This window comes from Notothenia rossii (assembly GCF_949606895.1).
Source record: "Notothenia rossii genome assembly, chromosome: 2".
Taxonomy (NCBI): domain Eukaryota; kingdom Metazoa; phylum Chordata; class Actinopteri; order Perciformes; family Nototheniidae; genus Notothenia; species Notothenia rossii.
The window spans coordinates 19,547,844-19,574,482 of record NC_136904.1 but is presented as its reverse complement, the minus strand read 5'-3'; the positions used below and the strand labels follow the sequence as shown (position 1 = coordinate 19,574,482).

The 26,639-nt window shown below is 41.8% G+C and overlaps 1 protein-coding gene across 10 annotated transcripts in view; it reads left to right on the top strand.

The window, feature by feature from the left end:
• Window positions 1-25,639, top strand: part of sox6 (SRY-box transcription factor 6) — a 132,199-nt gene extending 106,560 nt beyond the window's left edge. For 9 of the 10 annotated variants that reach the window (XM_079663481.1, XM_079663485.1, XM_079663486.1 and 6 more), the window contains 4 exons: window positions 8,073-8,178; window positions 18,326-18,499; window positions 19,392-19,608; window positions 20,404-25,639. In XM_079663481.1, the coding sequence (XP_079519607.1) occupies window positions 8,073-8,178; window positions 18,326-18,499; window positions 19,392-19,608; window positions 20,404-20,710 (804 nt within the window). In that variant the 3' untranslated portion in view covers window positions 20,711-25,639. Of the gene's footprint in view, window positions 1-8,072; window positions 8,179-18,325; window positions 18,500-19,391; window positions 19,613-20,403 lie in introns of all 10 variants that reach the window. The other variant, XM_079663480.1, reaches the window with a different exon arrangement.
• The last annotated feature ends 1,000 nt before the right edge of the window (window positions 25,640-26,639 follow it).

Sequence of the window (26,639 nt, the reverse complement as noted above, 5' to 3'; positions counted from 1 at the left end):
ATATATAGTACAGCAATAGTATTATATAATTTAAAATACAAACAAAAATGCTACAAAATAGAACATGTTAAAGAGAAAAAATGCATCTTAAGTTATTCAGGCTTCCACACATATCTCTGTTTTCATTACAACATCATTTATTGTCTTGCTGAATGACACCTTAACCGAGCTCCTGCTTGACTCTCCGGCTCGTGCAAATCATAGTGAGATATCGCCACCTCTTAGTTTCAGTGACACTGGCCCTATTAGGACGGTGTGAAATGAGAGGCACGCTTTATCAAGTCAGCTAAAAGAATTGCCCCATCATCTTCATCCTTCGGCTGCAATAAAGAACAGTAAGCTGTAATTCAGCAGTGAAACGAGAGGGAAGGAGAGAGAGTCTTTTGCTGATCCAAGCCTACAAACTAGAAAGGTTTGAATGCCCCTGATAAAAGCTTTCACTTTGGTCAGTTTCAGAATATTAATATTTCAAGAAAGCGCCTCACCTGACATAAATATGGTGTGGGCCTTTAATAGCTCCCCCCCCCCACCCGGTTTCTTGTTTGGAAGTTTATCATAAAGAGGGCTTACATGGAGAAGAATATGGAAAGGTAACATAAATGGGATTAAGGAGAGGTTAAGATCATCCAGCGTGGCTGTTAGAGGGGGATATTAAATATTGATTTATCCCACTGTAATGACCGGCCAGAGGAGTGGGTCTAAGTGCTGCTTACGGATGGATCAATTCATCTTTTCATTAAAAGTGTGTCTGAACAGTACAATGCATTCCTCCCTAACCTTTATCACTGTGACTCTAGTTCCTTCTCCCTCCCTGGCCATTGACCTAGGAGAACATGGTGTAGATCAGATGCTCTGTTCTACAGTATACAAGCCTTTAACCTCAGGACATGTAAAATATTCATGCATTACAGGAGCGGATTTCTTTCTAGTCTTTTTATTTGCCTGTTTTTACTATATCCCATCAGTACAATAAAACCTTTTACAACGTTTTCTACAATTTACCTTTTTGAAATATTTATCTAAAGGTATTATTGTCTGCAGAGGGCAATTACTTTGTTCCATTATTTACCATCTCCTCCTCACCCAGCGGAGGCTTTTACCTAGAATGTAGCAGTATGCCTACAGGTCAAATACAGTACATCTGAATCCATTTGTAACCATTTGAATTGTTTCCCTCTATTATGCACTGTGGCTATTACTGGACACGCTGTTTTTCCGGGTCACGGGTGAATAAATATCAAGCATCTGTATCTGTGTACGTTTTCACTCAGAACCATCGTCTTGTCATCAACATTTATGACCAACTGGAATATATCCTGCCATTAGATCAGCTACCTAGCACTATCTGCTGATAAATATTCATTTTCGCAGCAGATACAAATCAGAATTTATCGAAAAATGCAAACAACACCTTCAAATTGATTGTTCTGATATAAATTGCCTTTGCCCATGTTCGCCCTCCATGTGTTCATACAGTATATCCTCTCTCATATCAAAACAATATAAGTTTAACTGGGGTATAAGATATGACAAATTCCGAAGCTAATGCCTCATTTCCTCTTACTTTATCTCCATTAGACATTGCATATGTGATGCCCTGGAGGTTGTGTGAGATAAAATATATTCCTCTGCTGACATGTCCCTAACTGGAATCAAAAGGTGAAAGGCCAGTGTATTAACCTATTGAACTGCCCTTTTTCTGCCCTACAACACCTCCCCTCCTCAGTATTGATGACTACAATTGTCCATTTCCCATGTCCCAAAGCTCAGCCTGTAAATATTCAAATGGAGCTTACACTGGCGCTTCACAAAATCCAGACTCCTAACCAATTGGTTATAGTGGTTCTACTGGTTCCTTCTTTAGGTGTGTGTGTGTGTGTGTGTGTGTGTGTGTGTGTGTGTGTGTGTGTGTGTGTGTGTGTGTGTGTGTGTGTGTGTGTGTGTGTGTGTGTGTGTGTGTGTGTGTGTGTGTGTGTGTGTGTGTGTGTGTGTGTGTGTGTGTGTGTGTGTGTGTGTGTGTGTGTGTGTGTGTGTGTGTGTGTGTGTGTGTGTGTGTGTGTGTGTGTGTGTGTGTGTGTGTGTGTGTGTGTGTGTGTGTGTGTGTGTGTGTGTGTGTGTGTGTGTGTGTGTGTGTGTGTGTGTGTGTGTGTGTGTTGCCGGGGCTCTTTTCAGGCAAAGCCCTCACAAAGACTTTGAATATAATCTTGTCTGGTGTGCAGCCCTGGAAGCAATTTTCTGCTCCTTTTCGACTGCTGTCTTGGAAATTGCAATCCAAGGCATTTTGGCTGCAATGGAAATCCTTGGCATACAAGGGTTTGCCCATCCAAATTAGATTATGCTCAGCTCCCAGACACTGGCTGTAGCCAGCAAGTGCTATTGTGAAGATTGCTTACATTAATGCTTTGTCCAATTGTTCATGTTTGCCAAAAGAATAAAAATAGTGTATGACTCTGATAATATGTTCCTGTGCATAAATGTGTGTGTGTCTTGTGGCTCCTATCCCAGGTCAGGTCCTTAGCTCTGTCTCGCCTCTTCCCCAGAAAGACATCAAGACTGCATCTTGGAAGGGTCATTTGGCGATGGTGGCTCCATTATTTTCTACACTTGTCATTTTACATGGTGAATTTCTGGCCTGCTGCAGTCACACAAAAATGCTGCTGGCCCCCGTGGCTAAGACCTGTGATACCGCACTAACCACAAGGCACACACAACAAAGGACAAGGAAAAGAATAGGCCACAAAGGACCATTTATAGTCTATGGTATTGTTGCAGTAGGAACATAATCGCTCCAGTGTCCAACAAGTCTTGAGGTTTTGTCCATATGTGAAAGGGCTTTTGGTAATGCTGCTGTTTCCAATGTCCTGCTGTTTGCAACCTGGAGGGTTTGATAAGGCAGGAGATTTCAGCCCAACTTAACATTCCCTGAGGACACAGTGAACAGTTCTGGATCATTGAGGACAGGAAACCAGTAAAATAATTAATGTCAAAACAAAAATAATCCCAGCAGAGAGAAAGGAAAAACATGCAACTGAACTGTGTCAGAAAGTTTAAATAGTTATCTATGACACACCAAAAAAAGATGACCTTGTCAATACGGTTCTTTTGCACATAATATGTATGATATACTAATGGTAATCGCAACATGTCCCAAAGGAGACAAATAAACACAAATCCAATTGTTTGGACTGAATGCACTTTTTAGATTGACACTGAAAGGTCACATTTTGTGGGTTTGACTTGTTTCCTCTTCCAAAAAAACCCCCATCTTTAATGATAATAGCATACCCTTTTATTAAAAAAACAATAAACATTGAATTGGCACAAAGCCAAGAATAGGGTTACTTCAGTTTTTTTTCAAAGCGTAAGCTTCTTAATTTAATTAAAGGCCTTTACCCCCCTCTGTTTTAAACAAATGAGGTGATGCCCTGGCAGTACAAATGGGGCTGGAATAGCTGCCATCTCTGCACTGGGTGATGTTGAGGATGACTACTATAGAGCAGATGCCAGTCTTTTGTGGCTGCTACTGTTGATTCTGCTGCTGCCTGCATTAGTCCTAGCAAAGGGAGAGCTTGGGTAAAAAGAGAGCAACAGTCTGCATGAAAGGAACTGTGGGTTTACCGCATGGCTGGATGTGCTTAACATTTAAATGGTTCAAAACTAGCAAAAAACTACTGGAAAGCTGCAGACTTATAAATAACTTTGCAACTGGTTACAAAAAAAATACAAAACAGATGAGGCGCAGAGCTGCGAGGAGCTGTAGCCATGTTAAAGTGCAGTCTTTGTCTCCTTCAGGGCTGGGACAGATTGTTGAGGGCTTAAGTCTGAGACCCTCAGAGAGAAGATTCTGAGGGTCTCAGACCACAGTGATGACTGACACTTGATACATAAAGCCCTGTATTGTGGTCAGAGAGCCATTGCCTTAAACTTGCCACATACCAGGTGTGTGATATAACCAGAGCCAGTCCAGCACAATAACACACATAAGTGACTGTTTAGGGTCCTGCAGCTGTTTAAGGTTCTACATTTTAAACATGTGCAATCACATACACTCCACTATGAGGGAAACATGGATACGATTTCACCAATAGTTTAGAAATCTTGGAAAGTACAGTAGTTACTGCTTTCAAATGTCAGAGAAAGGGCTTAACTTGTAATTGTCTGTATATACAGTACATATACATACAGCCAAACAAGAACCAGACTATTATATGACTTCAAGTTGGCAACTGGTAAGGATCAAAATGTGTCATGCTTGCCAGCTGCTTGAAAGATGTTAAGCAGTTTTCCCTTTAAATAATCATTCTGATGGCAACATGTTTTGGCGAGCAAACATGCCAACTTAATCTGTGCTTGTATAGTCTAGTTTACCTTTTCACTTTTTCAATGTGGAGTCAGACCTTTGGCACTCAAAATCACTCACACAATTGTTTTAATACTGTAAAATAAATCAAACTAAAGTTGTTTTTATTCATAGCCCAAAGCCTAGTCATAAAACATGAAACAAGACCTAGTATCTATTCTTATCATAAACATTTGGGATTTAGAAAAGAACCACATTTGTTTTAATAAATGTTTTCACTACCAAAAACCATTGATGCTATCCATTTTGATGTGGTAAACAGTGCATTATTTACTAATGGTGTTAAACATTTTTAAAATCATCCAGATAAAGACAGTTGTAATGTTGCTTTACCCCACCAAACTAAATTAGCGGCCTTCACAAAACTCTCCGCTGAACACCACAGTCCACTTTACTAATCTCTGTGGTCTTTTTTCTTCTCTATGTGTACAATCTCAGGCCATATGGATTTGCCTATTGCCTAGCTATTTACAAAAGAGAGAGTGAAGGAGTGTCAGGATTGACAACTTGTTGCCTAAATATAGGGCAGGAGCAGGCACAATGCATAGGGCCCTCCGCCACCCGCCTCTGCCCAGAATACACCCTGTGGGCAGAGCAGCAGGCCTCCGGCACATGTTCTGCGGCCGGCCAGATTAAAGCTTTCTTTACAGCATTGACAAGGGCTCTTTTGGGTTCCCTCGCACAAGAAGTTGAGAACACTCTGCTATTTCTCTCTCTTCACCAGTGACTCACCACTACACTGTTAGCCATGTGCAACTGAACAAAATGCATCTGTTACCAAACTTTAAAGACAAAAGACTGCACACGCAGGGCAGATGAGATTATTGTGGGTGGCAGTTTCCACTACAGCTCAGAGTGTATTGCTATAATTTTAGTTGTGGGATGGAGAGCTGCATACTGAAGTCATTTGAGGGTGGGGATGCGGTTATGGTTGGAACTGGAGGAAGAAAAATGTGTAGAGTAACATCTTTTGTTTCCTGTCTCTTTATCTTTACCTCTTCACAGCAGCATGAGTTCTCTTGTTGTTTTGTGTTCAAAGTCTTTCATCAGCCAAATTCTCTCCCTCTCTTTCTCTCTCCCTCTCTATCCCTGGTTGGATGGCCAGCTTCCCAAGATACTGCATGTCCTTTGCTACTTCTCTGTCAGAGTGATGAGTAAAAATTTAATGACACTATAAAATAATAAAAGTGCCATTAATTTATCACAGCACTTGATGCGTGGGCAGTAAAGAAGCATTAGTTCACTGAATATTTTCAAGCCTTAAAACAAAACCCTGATGCCGTGCAGATAAATGATGGCCCTAATTTCTAACTATAAGTCTAATTTGCAGATATAAATTACCAAACGTATAACCAATAAGTATATTAAGCCCAGTATATAAAATTTTATGAAAATGTGTGTTACCATATTGCACATATAGTCTAATATGAATTACCGGTAGCTCAGCTAACACACAAGGAAGGAATACTTAAGGAAGTAAAAAAACCTTTAAATCAAGAATTTCAAATGCTGGCTTGTATTAATTATACAGTTAATTTCTACATTACCACACATGTTTTAATAAATATTCTCTTTATGTCAAAGCTACCTTGAAAAATCCTCAAACAAGAGCCTCATTCAGTCTTGCTCCCAGCTGTCTAATGTGCTGATGTTCACTTATCATATGACTTTGTGCGGTGGAAAAGGAGTTCAACACTGAGCTAGTTATTAATGAAACCTATTGATGGATGGGCCCTGTTCTCTCTCCTTCTCAACCCAACATGATGCTTAATGATCATGAGTTTATAAAAGGACTTGATTGATCAGGGGGGACCAACGAAGCGCAGAAGAGGGACGAGATGACTACTTTATTACAGAAATACAGTCCCGATGAACACTGTGTCTTCCTAGTGCACTGTCCAAGTAGCATCTGAAGCAGCAACATTGCCCATCCAGCTAATCGCACATCAGTCACTTTGTCATCGCGCTGCTAGCTTCTTTCATTAAGAGCAATAATGTGGCTGGATGATGAATACAGCTCCTTGTATGTGTTTCTTTACGCAGAATGTGACACGGAGAGAGACACCACACTCTATCTTCTCTTTACAAAGCGTCCTCTTGCCCAGCAGGGACCACCACATATGTCATAATTAGAAAACACTTAAGTAAGCAAAGGGCCGTCAGATAGACAGGCTCTAATCACAGGCCATAAGCAGGTAGTGGTTAATTGTATATCAGAATCACTCAGCTGGCCATAAATAATGACCGCTCCTTCAAGTATGATGGTTAATTGCAGTGCTCTTATTGTCTGTCGCAGGCCTTTCTTTTGAGGAATAGTTCTTGAATAAAGAAAAGCATCAGGAAAATCAAAATACTGTGAAAAGCCTCAAATGGACTTCAAACATCTTCATCTTGTCATATTTTTCAAACCCTCAAGAGAAAATAATGAGAGAGATTCCTTAATAGTTTTTTCAAATGTGCTGTAATTACTGATGGCTGTTGTTGCCAGCATGATTTAATTTGTCAGGAAAAGACAAAAGAAGTAAATCGAATGCTGTCGCTAAAATTCATATTTTCACTTAGTTATATCGTCCGAATTTTTATTTAATTTTTTACCTTCACTATTAGTAGGAGGGGAGGGTGGGGTCCCATTGGGCAAAGAGTGAAATGACAACAAAATGCTGCAATGCATTACTAAGAAGGGGCTAAAAGATTTATGTGTGTGTTAGTGTTGGTGTGAGTGGCAGGGGAGCTGTTAGTATTGTGTGGGGACTTTACCTGAGGATGTGTTTGTGCTGCCTGTGATAGGCATGTTTAGAAAAGAAAGAGGCAGAGGTCAGTGCAGACATTACATCTTTGGCAGAGATTGAACGCTCACCCTGGGAGTAAAACAAATGCTTTTTTTCCTGAATGGTGGCAACATGCCTGCTTTTAGTGTCATCCAGGCAAAAACCTGTGGGGGGGGGGGATTATTTGTATCATGCAGAGTCAAAGTGTCCATCTCCTAGTTGAGTCTTTAGAGAGGAAGACAGCCCTTTGCTAATGCCCTGTGTATTCACTGGAGAAGTAGGTCATTCAACAATGGAGCCAGCAGCAGTCGGCACTCTCCCCTTGCATAATACATTAAGTGTAATGTGCAGCAACTATTCAGAGGCCCCCCGAAAGCTGTTATTTTATTCTGTAAATGCACACGGACATGACATTTAATATTGTCACGGAGCGCTGAATGACAGGGTTTCATTGTGCGTCAAGTACATCATGATGCCGAAGTTTAATCTGAGCACAAAGCGACATGACAAACGAGAAAACACGGTGTGTTCTCTAAAGCATGAACTCTGAATAAATGATGGGCGCTGAGCTTTGGGCACTGTAGACTGGAAGGGAGGATGTAAGGAGAAGATTACAGAGGAAAATCTGAGCACTGCAAAGAGGGCCACGGCCCCATTGTGTGCTTCGGATCACAAAGTATCCTTCTGTAAATCTATTTACAGCACCCCTGGCCCTCACTGTCTCTCTGCCTCCTGTCATCCATTATAGCAGCTGCTGAATAGAGAGATGAGAGAGGGAAAAGCTACATCTAGCTCATGTCAAAAGAGCAGCTCTTCAAAAGAACCTCCATTTACCAAAGACACTTTTTTCTTTTCAAATGTTCAGATTCCTGATGGGGTTATTTTTACAATTCTATCACTGCATGTCCTTGTTCGTGTACCTGACTGTTTGTGTTTCCCTGCAGGAGAGGGCGCATTTTGAGAGCCTCGGGCACCACCTTGGAAAGCTGGGTGAGGAAGGGAAGATCGGCCATAGAGTTATTGACCTCACCAGGCCAGAAGATCTCGATGGTAAGGCCCCATTTTGTTTTTTCTCTTATTTTGTTTTTCATGCACATAATAGAAATAGACGGCTGGTTCATCAGATGATTGAATGTTTATATGTTCCGTTGTAATCCATAAAAACGGATGGCTTAAGACTTGACAAAGTTCAGTGAGTTCTTTATAAAATAATGCAAAAGGAGTCTTGATTTCTTATAAAGCCTGCTACTCCATGTGGCCTTGTGTCTGAGTTATACATGGAAGAGAGACCGGGTGTGTGCAGAAACATGTGCGTATGTGTGAGGAAGATGTGGGGGTTGGGGTGAATGCCGTTTGAAAGGGGCCATGGCGCCGAGTTTTCACAGGTAGGTGAGCGAAGGACAAGGGTTCCTGAGGACAAAGCTGGCTTTTCTCCAAGCTCGGCTCCTGTTGCTGTTGTGCTTGTTTGAGGTCCTGGGCACAAGGGTGTATATTCATGTTGCACCAGTGTGACAAAGCGTCATCTGCCTTTGTGGCGCTGGTTTCTACACAGGAGCAAGGAGTACCTCAGTGCACCAATGTTTGTCCGACATAAATATTTGTGGCAGTTTCCATGGCACTTCAGAGTGTGAGCAAAGAGGAAAATGCTTTCGGACTCATCTTTGATGCCTCAAAGAGTCTCAAGGCAGGAGGATAGATATTTCTCAGGACAATGTAACCCATCGTCATCTTTAAATAGCATCTCAGACACATTTCCCGTCAAATTTAGAAAGAAAATTCCCTTCATAATTAGTTCTCATGGACAGAAAAATATATTCTACTCCTAAAAAATGTTTACCAACTCCAAAGCAAATGTCTAATTTCACATCACACCCAATTTTGAGGTGCATTTAGTGGATTCATTGACATGTTTCCCATGCAAGCCACAGCAGCACATCCCATCCCTCCCGTCTGACTCCTCGGACAGATGTGCTTCCAGTGCTCATTCTCCCAGTGGGAATCTTCTCTCTGTGGCTACTGTGGAGTCGGGACTGAAACAGAGCACACACCAGGGCAGTTGTGTCCTTTTAAGTCCTGCACAGGGCTGAGGGAAAGACTTGCGCCAGACGCCTCACATCAGTGTTCCCAGTGGGCTATGGATTAGGAGCAAACAGAGGTTAGAGGAGAGGAGAGGTCCTCTTCCCAGGGGGAGATGGCTGGGAGCCAGGGCAGCACACATAACTTAAAACACACATTTTCTTCTTTTCACCACAAATATATCTGTCTGCTTCACCAACAGGAAAACACATACGGGTGAATGATGTGAAGCAGGGTTTTATGATGTGAACCACAAAGTGTTTACTCTTCTGAGAAAATGTTTACTTTTGAATTTCTTGTTGTGAGGCTTTTCTGCTCCATGCACCAATCAAGGCTTGGCTCCCTGTCATACCTTGATATATAGAAACATAGAGTACCCGTCTAGTTGCAGCTTTTTTGTTTTCTTGCTCCTATTTGCTGATTACATGTCAAAGGTCATGCAGATGTCAGGGTTTACACTTGGCTAAATCTGGTTGACAAGTTAATTCAAATGTGAACTGAACTCAGCCCATTTTAATCCAGATATGTATTCTGACCTCCAAATCAATTTAAATTGAATACACATAAATAATTATAAATCTATTAAAAACCAAAGGCACAAATGTAATTGCTTTCAGGGGCCATTTGGATACAAAGTAAGGGGATGTCATTTTAAACCTCCTCTGTATTTCTTCACACTTTTCATCAGTATTTCAGAACACACTGGATATATTTTACTGAAAAAGGAAAATTACTGCGTGTACCTCCCAGCCCTTACATGGGGTGTGAAAGCCCCTTGGTGTGTAGCAGCTTCTCATCCAGAACAGAGAGGCCACATTGAGTAGACGCAGTGTGCACAGCGGACCTCTGTCATCACGGCAGTTCACAGAAAGCTTTAGGTTTCTTAAGCTAATATTTGCAAAACATGCAGCAACCAAAGTCCTAACTACTTGGGGAAATCTGGCAAAGGAATGGAAATAGATAGGATTTCCTTTTTTTACAAAGCCACGAGCCACACGCATGATCCCACGGCAAATTCATTAGGTATTTTTAAGCTCTGAAGAAAACATTACAAAATACCACAAAGGCCTCAGCCCGTCAAGGCCCTTTGTTCATTGGCATATGGCAGTATAGAGTTGCTGTGTAGCTGAGGTTTTGTGTTTGTCTAAACCGCCCCCATCACTGAGAGTCCACAGAGAACAAAGAGGTTGTTGAGAGATTTGTGGAGGCAGGAAACAGAATTAATCTAAACGCTCAGTGTGATGATATCAACCGTAGAGTGAGAAAAGATGGGGCTGTAGCCAAGCACTGACTAACAATGTCCTGATGGAATAGGATGAGAAGAACAGTAGTGTTGTATTGTTGTGACATTGATGGGTTCATTTACATCCGTAGCTCGGAGCTGTTATGCTGTTTTATGTTAGTTGATTGTGAGGTTTTTGTTGTTGTTTTTCTTCCCCTGTGAGGCCGTGGGAATTGAGCTCTGGCTTTTATTGCTGAGGAATTTTCCAAGAAGAAAGCTCAGATGAGGAGGCTCAGACATAATGATTTATCAAGTGACAACGACAATAGCTGAATAGGTCCGGCAATCAAAGGAAAGTTCTGTTTTGAAGTTGAAAAATTCCAATTTACCCCCAATAGGAAACATTCTCTGTTTGTGAAAGATGAGATTCCAATTGTAGGCTAACTGCATATGTAGTAAAAGCAATAAAAGCATTAGACTACAAGTTGTAACATGTAAGCAATTTGTTCTCAAGTTCCCGGGTGCACTCAAACACACACACATTCGCAAACTTAAATCATCCTCACTAAACAAAAATGATTGATATGTTATAAAAGGGCTCATATCACTTGTAATTTGTAATGGTTTAATTAGCTTGCTATGAGCTCAGGCTAGAACAGTGGCACTGAGCGCTGTCTCCTGTCTGTCCATACACATTCATCTTGCCTGATCCTGCTCTGAGGGAGAGGCTCTATTGTCAGTAGTAAATGCCTTCAGTCAGAGGTGTTACATTTGATCCCAATAGGGAGGGCTTGGCAGGTTTGTGTGATTGTTGCCTGCTCAGTGAGGCTCATCCTCTCAGCGGATTCCTGGGTGACATTATGTGTCTGCCCGCAGAACAAAGATGAGTAAGGAGGAGCAAAGAGGGAGGAGAGGGGACGCTGGGGCAGTGCTACTCTGTGGCTCGAGTCTGAGCCTGTAGCTCACAGGTGTCATAGGCTTCTGGGCCTCTCTACAGTCGTTATTTCCCTTCCTTTCCTTCATCCATAGCAGCTTAGCCTTCTCCAATTTTGTATTTGTATACCCACCCACCCCCCACACACACAATCATTCTTTCTCACTGTAATTCATGCTGCTCATCTGCAGTGTTTCCAGGAGAGACAAATTAAAAAGGGGATTCTCATATCGCTCTGTCACACTTGAGCTGCGGGCCTCATGAATCACAATAAATTCTATTAAGATGCACTCCCTCTGTTGCGCTCCTTTCCCCTGCTACCACCCAGGGGGCCTGCCCCTGTCACTGGTAAACATCTGTGTTTATTTACACAATCACACACCTAACTAACTAATTCCTAAATGTCCTCCACCTCCTGGAAAAAAAAATGTTAATGCTCATTTGCAGAGTGTCAGACCAGTGTCATGATTTTTAATAAATAGACAGAAACAACGTAGCAGTAAATTGCATGTTGCAGCTTCTAGGGATTTTCTGAGACTGACTGCTAATGTGAAACATGCCTCTGATTAAGTTATATATCATATTACAGGGGATTGAATAAGGGGCTAAATGTATCTACCTGTTAAACATTGGATGGTTTTATATTATAGAAAGCCAGTCTCCCAGCTCTAAACTGCAATTTGTACTTTAATCAGAGACGTTGCAGTGACAACTTTGATATAATTTCAGGTCAAAGGTCAAACCTTGTTAGGATATTATTTCTCCCGAGGCAGCATTAAATCTTCATCACAGTGTTCTTTACAAATCGAGGACCACACTACCTGCCTCGGTGCAACTGAAGATGATGTAACACTGCTGTTGTTCATTTCAACGGCTTTCTGTAGCATCAGACAGGCACTTTTCTATGTGCCATCATGTAAAAAAAAAACCATGCCTCATCTGGTTTCCCTCCAATGAACCAAGTCACGTGGCTGGTTTCCTGGCTAACTATGGATGTGGCACTAGCTGATGGCAGGCGCTTGTTTTGTACCCCGCTCTGTAAGAAGCTCACCTCTGCCCGTATGCATGCACACCAGTATATAAATTGCTGAATCAGTGTCAGTGATAGAGTAATGGCACGGGAGGCATCGTAAATTACAGCAAGCGATCCCGGGGCGCAGACACTGGCTGTCGTGTCTGAGTGAGCGCTGCGCTCCTGAGCTAATGAATACCTTCATCTGGCCCCGGCAGTCAGCAGATTGCCCCGCGTTGATGGATACTGTCAGCCCTCCGCCACACCACATTTCATTGCACAATAAACATGGTTGTCAAAACCAAACAAAGTGAAATCAATTCATCCTGTACAGTGAGTGCATGCTAAATGAAATTAACGTACTGTGGGGTTCGGTGGCAGCAGAGGTAGTGTATTATTTCTGAATTCATGATGGCTTTAGGGCCTATAGAGGTTCTACAGTATGTGGTAAAACCAAACAGGCACAACTAGAGATACTGCTCACAGAGTTTGAAGAACTGTCAATAAGAGTGACTGAAAACACCTCCTCAATGTTCTGATGTATTATCAGGGCGTGTGTTTTTCAACTGAGATTATAAGAAAAGGCAAGGCTTTTGCAGATTAAGCATCCTTTCAAAGATGATTATTTCCATCCATCCATCCATCTTCTCCCGCTTATCCGTGGTCGGGTCGCGGAGGTAGCAGTTCCAGCAGAGAGCCCCAAACTTTATTTTCCCTGGCCACATCAACTAGCTCTGACTGGGGGATCCCAAGGCGCTCCCAGGCCAGCGAAGAGATATAATCCCTCCACCTGGTCCTAGGTCTACCCCTTGGTCTCTTCCCAGCTGGACGTGCCTGGAACACCTCCCTAGGGAGGCGCCCAGGTGGCATCCTAACTAGGTGCCCGAACCACCTCAACTGGCTCCTTTCGACGCGAAGGAGGAGCGGTTCAATTCCGAGTCCCTCCCGGATGACCGAACTTCTCACCTTATCCCTAAGGGAGACACCAGCCACCCTGCGGAGAAAACCCATCTCGGCCGCTTGTACCCGCGATCTCGTTCTTTCGGTCATGACCCATCCTTCATGACCATAGGTGAGGGTAGGAACGAAAATGGCCCGGTAGACAGAGAGCTTTGCCTTCTGGCTCAGCTCCCTTTTCGTCACAACGGTGCGGTAAAGCGACTGCAGTACCGCTCCCGCTGCTCCGATTCTCCGACCCATCTCACGCTGCATTGTTCCCTCACTCGAGAACAAGACCCCGAGATACTTGAACTCCTTCACTTGGTGTAAGGACTCATTCCCTACTTGGAGTGGACAGTCCATCGGTTTCCTGCTGAGAACCATGGCCTCAGATTTGGAGGTGCTGATCCTCATCCCAGCCGCTTCACACTCGGTTGCGAACCGATCCAGTGAGTGCTGAAGGTCGCAGACCGATGAAGCCATCAGAACCACATCATCTGCAAAAAGCAGTGGTGCAATCCTTAGTCCACCGAACTGCAGACCCCCTCCCCCACGACTACGCCTCGAAATCCGATCCATTTTATATTACAAACAGGATTGGTGACAAAGCGCAGCCTTGGCGGAGGCCAACCCTCACCTGAGATGGGTCCGACTTACTGCCGAGGACCCGGACACAGCTCTCGCTTTGGGAGTACAGAGATTGGATGGCTCTGAGTAGAGACCCCTCAAGTTCCTCCTCAATCTGAGGTTTGACAATCGGCCTGACCCTCCTTTCGAGTACCTTGGAGTAAACTTTCCCAGGGAGGCTGAGTAGTGTGATGCCTCTGTAATTGGCACACACCCTCTGATCCCCCTTTTTAAAAAGGGGAACCACCACCCCGGTCTGCCACTCCTTCGGTACTGTTTCTGACTTCCACGCAACGTTGATGAGACGTGTCAACCATGACAGTCCCTCAACACCCAGAGCCTTCAGCATTTCTGGGCGGATCTCATCCACCCCCGGGGCTTTGCCACTGTGAAGTTGTTTGACGACCTCAGTGACCTCCCCCCGGGAGATTGGTGTCGATCCCCCGTCATACTCCAGCTCTGCCTCTAACATAGAGGGCGGAGTTGTCGGGTTCAGGAGTTCCTCAAAGTGCTCCTTCCAACGCCCTAACACTCCATCAGTTGAGGTCAACAACGTACCATCCTTACTGTACACAGCTTGGATGGTTCCCTGCTTCCCCCTCCTGAGGTGTCGGACAGTTTTCCAGAACAACTTTGGTGCCGCCCGAAAGTCATTTTCCATGTCTTCTCCGAACTTCTCCCACACCCGCTACTTTGCCTCGGCCACGGCTGAGGCTGCTGCCCTTCGGGCCAGTCGGTACCTTGCAGCTGCCTCGGGAGTCCCCCGGGATAACAAATCCCTGAAGGCCTCCTTCTTCAGTCGGACGGCTTCCCTGACCACCGGTGTCCACCAGGAGGTTCGAGGGTTACCGCCCCTGGAGGCACCTAGGACCTTGAGACCACAGCTCCCCGCCGCGGCTTCGGCAATAGAGGCTTTGAACACCGACCACTCTGGTTCAATGTCCCCAACCTCCACAGGAATGCCCGAAAAGCTCAGCCGGAGGTGTGAGTTGAAGGCCTCCTGAACTTGGGCCTCCTCCAGACGTTCCCAGTTCACCCGAACTACACGTTTGGGCTTACCAGGTCTATCCAGAGGCTTCCCCCGCCACTCGACCCAACTCACCACCAGATGGTGATCAGTTGACAACTCCGCCCCTCTCTTTACCCGAGTGTCCAAAACATACGGCCTCAGGTCCGATGATACGATAACGAAATCGACCATGGACCTTCTGCCTAGGGTGCTCTGGTACCACGTACACTTATGACCATCCTTATATTCGAACATGGTGTTTGTTATGGCCAATCCATGACTAGCAAAGAAGTCCAGTAACAAACCACCACTCCGGTTCAGATCAGGGGGGCCGTTCCTCCCAATCACTCCCCTCCAAGTGTCTCCATCATTGTCCACATGTGCGTTGAAGTCTCCCAGCAAGATTAAAGAGTCCCCTTCAGGAGCCCCATACAGGACTCTTTCCAGGGTCTCCAAGAAGGCCGTATACTCTGAACTGCTGTTGGGTGCATAAGCACACAACAGTCAGAGTTTTCCCCCCCATAACCCGCAGGCGTAGGGAGGCGACCCTCTCGTCCACTAGGGTAAACTCCAACAACGAAGCACCCAACCGGGGACTTGTGAGTATCCCCACACCCGCCCGGCGCCTCACACCTTGAGCAACTCCGGAGAAGAATAGAGTCCAACCCCTATCCAGAAGTAAGGTTCCAGAGCCGACGCTGTGCGTAGAGGTGAGCCCAACCAGATCCAACTGGTAACGCTCCACCTCCCGCACAAGCTCCGACTCCTTCCCCCCCAGAGAGGTGACGTTCCACGTCCCCAAAGCCAGCTTCTGTTGCACGGGTCTGGTCCGTCGAGACCCTCTGCCTTTACTGCCACCCTTCTGGCAGCGCACCCGACCCCATCGCTGTTTCCCGTAGTTGGTGGGCCCGCGGGACGGAGAAGCGGAGGTGTTGCCCACGTTGCCTCTTCGGGCTGTGCCCGGCCGGGCTCCGTGGCAAGCCCGGCCACCAGACGCTCGCCGACGAGTCCTCTTTCTGGGCCTGGCTCCAGAAGGGGACCCTGGGCTTCCTCCGGGCCGGGTATCCTCACTTCGTGTGTCGTCTTTCATGAGGTCTTGTGAACCAATCTTAGTCTGGCCCCTTGCCTGAGACCAATTTGCCATGGGAGGCCCTACCAGGAACACAAGGTTCCAGACAACACAGCCCCCAGGTTCATCAGGGCACACAAAATTATTTGAAATGAAAAAAAAACAGGAAATTGTTTTTTGGTCAAAATATACAATTCACTATTCACTCTAGTAAGAAATCTAATTTTGGAAATGTAATTATTTTTTATAATAATAAATTGTTATCATTATTTTACTGATGTTTTTCATTTACCACCTTTAATGTAGGCAAATATATGTATTTACTAGTTATTAATATTATTATTATTTAATTGTAACTCTTAACTTCCTTTAGACAGAACTGGAGCTATAACAGCTGAATCGTTTGGGCAGCATCTTGTGCAGGGTCAAAATGTGAAAACACTTTTTTCACATGGTCTGTCAGAAAAACAAACTCCCCGGATCATAAATGTGATTGTTTGACTGATGAACATGAGCTGGTGAAAAATGATTAAGGGTCCATGGTCCTGAGTGAAACGTGGGCTGTGGGACCTAAAACATTCTCTGTGAACACAAACCAAACTTCCACCACACTTTCACAACTATGGAAGTTGCTCTGTGTTGCTTCGGTACATATTTGTCTCTAAATATATTGCCTTTTCACTTATTGACTCCTATTATAATTTTGAAAAGAAGACACATTTACCGAAGTGAGCCATTCAAACTCTTGAGGCTGAAAATGGTGCAGCAGCATTTCCCGTGATTAGAGCAAAGCAAGGTTTCTGTGGATTTGGAATTAATGTCTCTGCAAAGCCCTCCATTACTCATTAAGAGTTTGATTTTGTTTATCAACTGAAATAATAATAGAAATCAAACCCCAGGTAACGTGTGCCAAGGCTGCAAGTGGAATGGTCTAATGAGAAGGCTTCACATGTGGATGATGAAATATGCATGAGTCATCTCAAGCTTTCTTTTCCAGATTTGAGATCATTAAAGATGTATCGTAGCATATGGAAGGCCTTTTTTTGTCTTATTTTTCAAGCCTTGTTTATCAACATGTTTTTGTTTGTTTAAATATTCATACTGTTTTTATTTAATTCTTTCACATCTTACATATAAAAGGAAGCAAATGCGCAAACAGAAATCATTATCAGTCTGATGTACAGTTTAATACTGAGAGAAACTCTCTTATGCTGATTGTGAATGCCCTGATTGAGAAACAGCACTAAGAGAAAAGAAGGAAGGAAAAAAGAGGAAAATAGTTACCCAGGAAGGAGAGGATGAGGAATGGAGGGCTTTAATTTATTTGTTCATATGTTAAAATGTACTTTTTTTTTAGACTGCCTCCAGTCGCTTATTTGTTATTTATGTTGGCATTTTTGCACTTTTAATGCACACTTGAAAAGTATGTGTTTGAGTTGAGGGTTAAAACATTTGCAGAATTGTTTTGAACTTCAATTGAAGTCCATGGTTTTCTTCTTTTGGTTTTGGATAAACCTGATAAGTTAAAAAGCTCCTTCTTAAACTGACATTCATTGTGTCAATTTTATAGCACATAACATATCAAGTCAAGGCAGGTACTCCACTCAATATAAAAGGCTACCCTCTGAACCCCAGCCTTCATCAGAAACAATGCCCATGATGTTGACAGTATGAAGGCGAGTTTGAACATTTCAAGGTTCAAGGTTCTTTATTTGTCATACGAACATAGCTACAGAGTAGTTATGTCGATGAAAATCTTAGGTCACAGGCTTCTCCAACAGTGCAACACAATAATACAGAAAAACAGAAAAATATACTGCAAGAAAATATTAAAAAGTAAATACAAAAAGCAAAATTGTCTAAAAAAAGTGAAGTACAGTAGTGAAATAAGAGTCTATATGCAAGCTATTGGAATGATATATTAGATAAATAGATACCTAATTACTAAGTAGCAGATGAATGTTATGGATGTTGTTACAACAGTTCAGGTATTTAACAGTGTTATGGCCTGTGGGATGAAACTGTCTCTGAATCTGGTGGTTTTTGTCCGGATGCTGCTGTAACGCCTGCCAGACGGCAGCAAACTGAACAGTTTGTAGCTGGGGTGATGGGGGTCTTTTATAATACTGAGGGATTTCTTCCTGAACCGCTGGGAGTAAAGGTCCTCCATGGATGGCAGCTCCGTCCTGGTGATGTTCTGTTCAGTTTTCACCACCCTCTGTAAAGCCTTACGATTAAGGGAGGTCTCTATGGTACACCTATTTGTGAGTCCAGCGAAGTAAGTCAACCCTTTTCTTATTTGCCAACAGGAGGTGCTGGATCTACTGAGGCACGAGTCTTCAGAGAAGCTCGAGGAAGGAACAACAACGAGCCCCACATTAAAAGGCCAATGAATGCATTCATGGTGTGGGCCAAGGATGAGAGGCGCAAGATCCTCCAGGCCTTCCCCGACATGCACAACTCCAACATAAGCAAGATTTTGGGTAAGACTTTTAAATGGAATACAAGTTCCTCCAGCTTATATTAAGGGTATACCACTCTTCTAAAAAAGCATAACTGCCACTGGAAAAGGACAGACAAATGATCTTTGTAATGCTTTAGAGCTTATCCCAGTTTTAGTTCTACACCAGCTATACAGAAGAACTTAACTCTTTGGCTGTTGACAAAAGTGATGGAGTTGCTAACCCTAATCCTAACGGTTAAAACAAGTTATTTCATTCAAACTGCAGTGGTAAATAACTTGTTTTTTACGATTTTGTTAATCGATCTTCCGGTTACAGTTTCCAGATCTAGCATTTTTTTAAATTTAAATCCATGGGGTTAATTGCTCAAAGTAAGGTTCATTTGACAAAGTACGAAGGAGCAGTGTGTGTTATCTCATAGGCCACTGTGCATCAAGTCTCCACAGCCTACAGATGGATTTATAGCCCATCACTAGCATAAGTGTTTGTCATGAAAAATGACAGAGGCTAAATGGGTCTCGTCCCCTCAGCATTGGAGTCCATACATCATAGCTGTTAAAAGTGCTGTCATCGCGCCCCTAGTAGGACACTTCAAAGAGCAGCAATATTTACAACACTAGCTTGTTGTTCCTTACTGTTTGACATTGAAGGAAGTCTTGTGTCTCAAACAATGTGCATGTGCAGGGCTATCAATAGGTTGAACAGATGATAAATTGTGATTTTGCTCGAAAACTTCTTAGATACAGCTCAGTGTTCTCCTTGACCAAATATTTAAAAAGTATGTATGTATGTATGTATGTCCCTATATGACACAATTTTAGGATATAATGGGTAACTCTTTAATAATTATCAAGCTGCTTTATTCCACTGCTTGTGTTTAAATACTTACATTTGATTCTACTTTGTTGTGTAGGTTCCCGATGGAAGTCCATGACTAACCAGGATAAGCAGCCATTCTATGAAGAGCAGGCCCGTCTGAGTAAGCAACACCTAGAGAAGTACCCAAACTACAAGTACAAGCCACGGCCTAAGAGGACCTGCATCATCGATGGAAAAAAACTCCGCATTGGAGAGTACAAGCAGATGATGCGTTCACGGCGACAAGAGATGAGGCAGTTCTTTACCGTGGGGTAGGTGCGCAAAACGATACTTACCACACTTACACACAGACAATCTGAAAACAAAGCAACTGGACCGTACTGCATGTGTTTCCCTCCTTATAGTTTTGTCTTATGCAATGAAAGCACCATTTCCAAAATTGAGTGTTTAGTTCATCACTATGTATTGGTTTTAAGACAAGGGGCTGACATACACATTATAAAAAGTGTTTTTTCAATAGCTGTGATTTAATAATTTTAGACAATAGCAGTCTGCCAATGGAGCATAAAGTGCAGACATTATTACAGGATATAAGCTTTAAGTATAGACTTACAGAAGCCTGGAGGGCAGCAGTCTGAAGCTTAACACTTTAATTTACTGTGTGTGGTTAGCAGGAGAGCCCTTCTCCAGGTGTTCCCATGTCAGTCATAAGCTTCAGCGGCTGGAGTATCAATCATGCAGCGCAACGGCAGACAAGAGCAGCGCTAACCACGTATTGGTTTTATGTCACCAATAAAATGGGTAGTGTTTCTGAACAGCACAAGACGGGAGCTGTCAGGAGAAACTCTCTTTTCCCAAATCATTTTCACAGAGCTGCTCGCTTAAAGAAGACTGCTGTGGGAAATCCCTAATCCAACCCACTCAGTTTAAAACATTACAAAAATACAGTAAATTTACCAATTACTGCAGACTATCCGACGCAATACTCTCTTTTTCAGCACATTCTTCCCATCTATTATTTTACCATTTTGGTAATCTATTTGTTTCAAAAGTACGCCATGAGAGAACATGATGTATTAATGTTATCTCTTTTCTTGGACATATAGACAGCCACCGCAGATCCCCATCACCACCAGCGCCAGTATGGTCTATCCTGGGGCGATCACCATGGCGACCACCACACCCTCACCTCAGATGACATCAGAGTGCTCGAGTGCCTCGGCAAGTCCCGAGCCAACCATTCCTGTCATTCAGAGTACCTTCAACATGAAGCTAGAGCCCAACCTCATGGCAAATAACACTGTGCCAGTCAATGGCGAGGATGCGATGGACATGTACGAGGAATTTGAGGATGAGCCCAAATCAGACTATAGCAGTGAAAATGACACACAGGGGCGAGTCAGCGCCAACTGAGACCTCTTCAATGGAAAAGGCCCATGCAGACAACACTAGTACAGGAGGATGCTCGAGGGCTGGTTTGATCTGAGCGAGCAAAACAAAACCACAAAGGTTAAAAAATGTTTTTTTTAAAATAGGAAAAAAAATAACAGTGTATCATTTATGAGCCAGCATGCAGATGTGGCTTCATCTGAATCAAAAGCTATTTGGTCTTAAGTGTTTCTTTAAGTGTGTGGAGCAGTTTGGTTGTGTTCATTTAGATTTTTTGTTTGTTATCTCATTGTTTATTTTTTCATTCTGAACACGGACATTTACACGATTAGGTCATTGCCTAGAACAAAAGATTTAACTTGAAATTGAGCATTTCATATGAACCTGTAATTCTTACAGTCATATACGTATTTTGATTTTGATATATTGCATAACTGTTCAAGATGGGGATAATATTCTCACTCAGGTATAGTGTGCCAGCCAACAGCTTGTGAATGTTTTTAATCAATAATTAATTATTACCAGTACAAAATATCTCAAATTCAAATGTGTGAGTGATTCCAACATATTACAGAGGGATTTTCATTTTATTAATATTATTTTAATTATTATTTGCGTTTTTGTTGATATTGTTATTACACAAACTGCATTATTTAGTGCAGAAGTGCCAAACATTTAAAGTTGTTTCTAAAATCTGTAAAGTCTTTTGGGAGAGGCTTGGTGACTCTTGGACAATCTCTTGATCTCTTAATACAGCTTCATTATCCAGTCTTTCTTTAATTGACCCTAACAGAATACACAAATGAAACTCAGGAACTTGGAGGCAGTAGGCTCTGCGGGAGGTTACAGCATGCGACATCTTTGGGTGATAGCTTGTGATGCTAGCTGTTCTCCAGGGAGCCTAATGCAGTGATCATCAATGTACGCGGCCAGTTCTTTCATTTCCTTATCCCAGTCTACACAGTCGCGTCTTTAACTCATATCCAGCTCTGCAACCCAGTCTGATTCACCAAGTTCTTAATCAGAGTGATTGTAATCAGGCCAGAATGCAAAAGGGCCAAAGGCCTCCAATCTGTGGGATTGGAAGAGCAGCGAAAGGCAGCTTTGGGGGCATTACAATCTCAAATTGATGTTGTACAATGTGTAGCTACAGTACATTCTGTTAAATGCTTTAGCCCCATTTGGACTGAAAGTTTAAAGTCTTACGTCTTAGAACTTCATTTTTTTTTCAATCTTAATTCTTTTTAGACATTGTAAATCTTAAATTGACACTAAGAAGTCTTAAATCCGAGCACGGTCATAGGGTTGATGCAATGAGTTGATTACTGCCGGAGTCTTAAGAGGAGGGACAGCGTGTGAGGATATTTAGAAACTTGAAAGAAATCATATGTGTGTTGCTTAAATTACCTCGTCATAATTGCATAGCAGGGGTACTTTGAAACACTTTTTTTTAATTGTTTTTGCATAGTGCACTTATACAAATCTTATTCTGTCAACCTTTAGCCTTATGTTGTATTTCTTGAATAATATTATCAGCTTACCAGCACTTAAATATTGCGTTTAAAACAGGAAAACATGCAATGACTCAGAAATGAGGGGCACAAGCAAAGTCTCTCTCCTAATTTCAGCCAAAAAGCTGACAAGTGGTGACCTTCTGGAGACTGCAGCTAGATAAAGCAAGGCCTTGATGTTGAGACTCAGATCCTCTTTACAGGGCAGAAGGTCTAAGTGGCTCCCCTCCCTGCCATGCCCTGCTCTGACCCCTGCCCATGGCAACCTCAGCACCCAGGGGGCGCCATCTGGCCCAGAGAAGGAAAAAACAACAGGGAAGGAAAGGGAAACAATAAAGATGTGGTGTGTGTCCCTCATTGTGCTTTCCATCAAAGTGCTGGTAGTAAGGCCTCAACAGGGCTCCCACCCCAGCCCAATCTCCAGGCACTGGCGAGCAGATGGAACAAGTACATCAAGCTGTGGGGGATTATTAAAATGACTGACGACTGGGTATCATCTGAAATACAGCATTATTAATGCATGAGTCCAGCTATTCCCCTCCCTTGCCCTTGAACCTGTCCATTTCAGAAAGAGCACAGAGCTTATTGAAGGATCTCAATAGCTGGTCACTGGCTTTAACTGGTCAACATCCCCACTGCTGGTCACTGCATTTTCTCCTAGCTCTAATTGGCACAGATGGCTCTTTATATCTCACTCATCTCCTCTGAACTCTTATTGTCAATATCAGTGCTGTTTTGAAAGCATTTATTTTAAGTATTTTTAGCCCCTCATTCATAATTGTTTTCTTCATAACATTTTCTCTCCATTGTTCTCATTTTGAGGTACAAACTATTTAAAAGATGCTCTCCTACAAACAAACCCATGTGGATTTCCCTCCTAAATCAACCTGTTTGGTTTGGAAGCTGTTTGCTCCTAATTGCTGGTGGTTGGATTGATTTGTATGTGATTGTAAATATTTGTATGACCATGCCACACTGCTTTAGTTGGCTGGAAGGTAAAAAGGACTCTTCACGGAACTAAAACTTGACTGTGCTTATATAGCAAAAAAAAGACAGAAAGAAAAAAATGACAAGAACTCATGTGGAGACAATGTTTCATAAGTGTTATAAGCACTGGATATAAATTGTATTTTTTATCAATGCTGATTAATGTGAAGCTGTTTGAGGAAAATCACCATGAACAAACATAATTCCCCAGTTGGACTCAAGTGGGTTTGCTCTCACAGTTGCCAGATTTGAGTCATTTTGTGTCTACTTATTTTGTTTATTTATGCAAAGACTCATGTGATGAATGAACACTTTGTTTAAGCTTCAGGGCTGCCTAGGGGAGAGACTCAGCACAAGAAAGTGAGCAGATAATTCAACAGCAGGCTCGGTTAGCCGTCAAACACCAGACTTCAATGCATTGTATATTGTATTTGAAACTGTAGAGTAACAACATATTATATTTATTATTAGCCACTGTCGGCTCTAAATTTGTCAGTAAAACAACAACATGGACAATCAGAGAAAAAAAAAACATGTTTGATGAATTGGAGCTATAAAAAAAGGTTTTCAGTGATTTCACCATCTCATTTAGATTTTATTGTAAATATAACATAGGAAATATATTTTTGTTCATTAGTGAAGTATAAGTTATGTATTTGGCTGTTATTTTATTTACTTTCTTAAAATTTGTGTACGTGGTTTCATGTTTTTAAAACCTGACAAGTCACAGTACTTCATGTAGATGCTGATTTTTTTTCTGCTTATTGAAAGACAGCAGTATTGGACCTGAGACAGAGAGAAGCACCTCACTTGCTTACAGTACGTTTTGATAATCTTCCCTGGAATATAAAAAAAAAACAATCAGAATAACGCAACACCCATTAGATGTGTTAACACAAAGGAGTCATTACAAATAAGGAACTCATTCAAACAACAAGCACTTGATGTAAAATAATTATTCAATTATTTGTGTCCAATAATGATACAATCTGAATGGTATGCTGTATATCCTCACATGTGTTTTGTGTTTATTACAGCACTCATAGTGTGTGGCTGGTTTCTTACGAGGAAATGTTTTCAGCCAAAATATTCTGCATGCATTTGGCTTGCATTGACATTACCAGAATAAACAAGGTTTTTTTTTTCTTGAAAAATGGTTTCAAACACAAGCAATGTTTTAATTTTATTTGTGTGAGAAGTTGGGAGCGTGCAAATATTTATTTGTTTTAATGTGGAAAAATGCACCAACATTGTGCATTCTTCTTAATTCTCTCCTGGTCATATTTTTGTATGTTTTTAATGTTCATACCTATCCAGCCATCTGAAAATGTAGCCCTCACAATTGTTTTCTCTAAATCCACTTGCAATGGTTTGAACAAAAGAACTGAAGACAAAAGCTTGTATGCTGTTTCAACATTATTTACTGTAATTCAATTTATTTCTGTATGGACTTTGTGATGTATATGGTGGGAATGTTCTCTGTGTTAATTTAATCAGCACAATTCACTGACATGCTGGACTGACATGCTAGCTGCTGTTCAGAAGTGTAAAACTGTTGTTCGGAGCAACGTTTATAGTTGTCTTTGGTACTTTGCTTTTTAGAGTTGTCTCTCAAGCAACACTGTGTGTGGCTCTTCTATCACTGGAGCCGATGTTGAAATTGCTGGCAGCCTGATACAATTTTCTGCGTAGAATCTTTCTTGTTTTGTTTTTTTCTGGCAGGTTCCTAGGCCCATGGCAAGTATTGTTTGGGTGTTATTAGAGAAAATGAAATACATAGTGTCTGTTGCTGCTTCAAAAAAAGTTTATGTCTGAATATGTAAATAGTTTATCATAATATCTTGTACAGTCCAATGTAAAGTTTTTAATTCAACTTAAAAAAAAAATGTTGCCATCACATTTGTGTTCACATTCTTCTTTATACAGTACAAAAGATTGATTATTTGCTAGGGGTATTATTGCTTAAAAAGAAAAAAAAATGAAGATGTTATTACATTTTTCTTATGTTTGTTTTGCTTGGCTTCAAAGTGTACACCAGCAAGTCTTTGGTTTCCATGTGCAGTATTGACGTGAGGTAAAGGTGAATAATTTTACAGTGGTGTGTGTGGAGAGCAGTCTCCTCGGCTTTGGTAGTATTAATTCACTATATCAAGTAAAAACAAACCAATGAGTGACACATTTGGGTGTATCTAGGCACCATAGAAATGTGTATAATGTATATGAATAAACTATCCCCGCAGGATCAATTCAGGCATATTAACACCATTTTCTGTATGTAAAAATGCAACAGTGGGATGAATAACTGCCTGTTTAAGCTCATTTACCTCAAGAATTTCCTCCTTTTCTGTAAGAGACAGAAATTGTGTTACAGAAACCTTCTCCCATCACTCCATCTTTTGTACTGCTGTTGACACTTACAAATTAAAGAGACATTTTGTTTTAAGAATTTGAGTAATTACTTTCATTGTGGAATTATTCATCATGTCATTTCTTCTTGTTCAGGTGTTTTTCTACAATGTATAAAACAGAGGTTTAAAAATTATAAATCAAAGGCTTATTATAGTGCACTTTTAGATGTTTAATCATACACAGTTCCTAATATCTCTTAATATTTTGCATACATGATTTGTCCTGCCTTTGTCGGCTTAGTGTAAATTAATTCCTTTTGTAATAATATAATTGAATACTGATCAATTTAAATTTTATTTTTAAATACAATATTAAAGTAAGTTATTCATACATTTAATGGACAGGTTATGCAGTAACTACTTATATATAGAGAGTGTTGATTTAGATAAGCCTTTATAGGGGTTCTATTTGTACCATATTATTATATAATAGAGGCCCATATACATTGAATTTAAATACATTCTGAACAGGATGTTGTTTATAAAATTATTGTTTACTTTACTTTATGAATTCCTGGAGATGATGACCTCCTGGGTAATACTGTAGCTACGGCGATGTTTTTCATTTTACAGCACACTGGTGCCACTCAACTTAACAAATATAATCTGATCAAACCTAACACCTAACACGTTATCAAATACAACGTTTGTTGCCTGAAAAACCGAACATATAGTTTGGCAGATACAAAAAATAAATAGGCATTTACTGTGCAGCCTCTCACTGTGGTTTGGTTACTAAAGCACACGTCCTAAAGATCCTTGACCTCCTGAATGAAGAGGTGCAGGCTCAGTGTGTGTGTGTGTGTGTGTGTTTGTGTGTGTGTGTGTGTAGATGTGTGTGTTGCTTATTGAGACAAGGGTGTGTGTGTGCCAGAGGTCATCTCGAGAGTTGTAAGCCCAGACTATGTCCATCACTCTTCTCTGGATCTCTGCCATCTATTGCTCATTATCATCATAATTATTATGAGTTCTACACGCTGCTTCCCTTTTAAATAATGTCTGCCTTGATGGGCTAAAACATTTCAAACAACATTTGAGCCAGGGTTA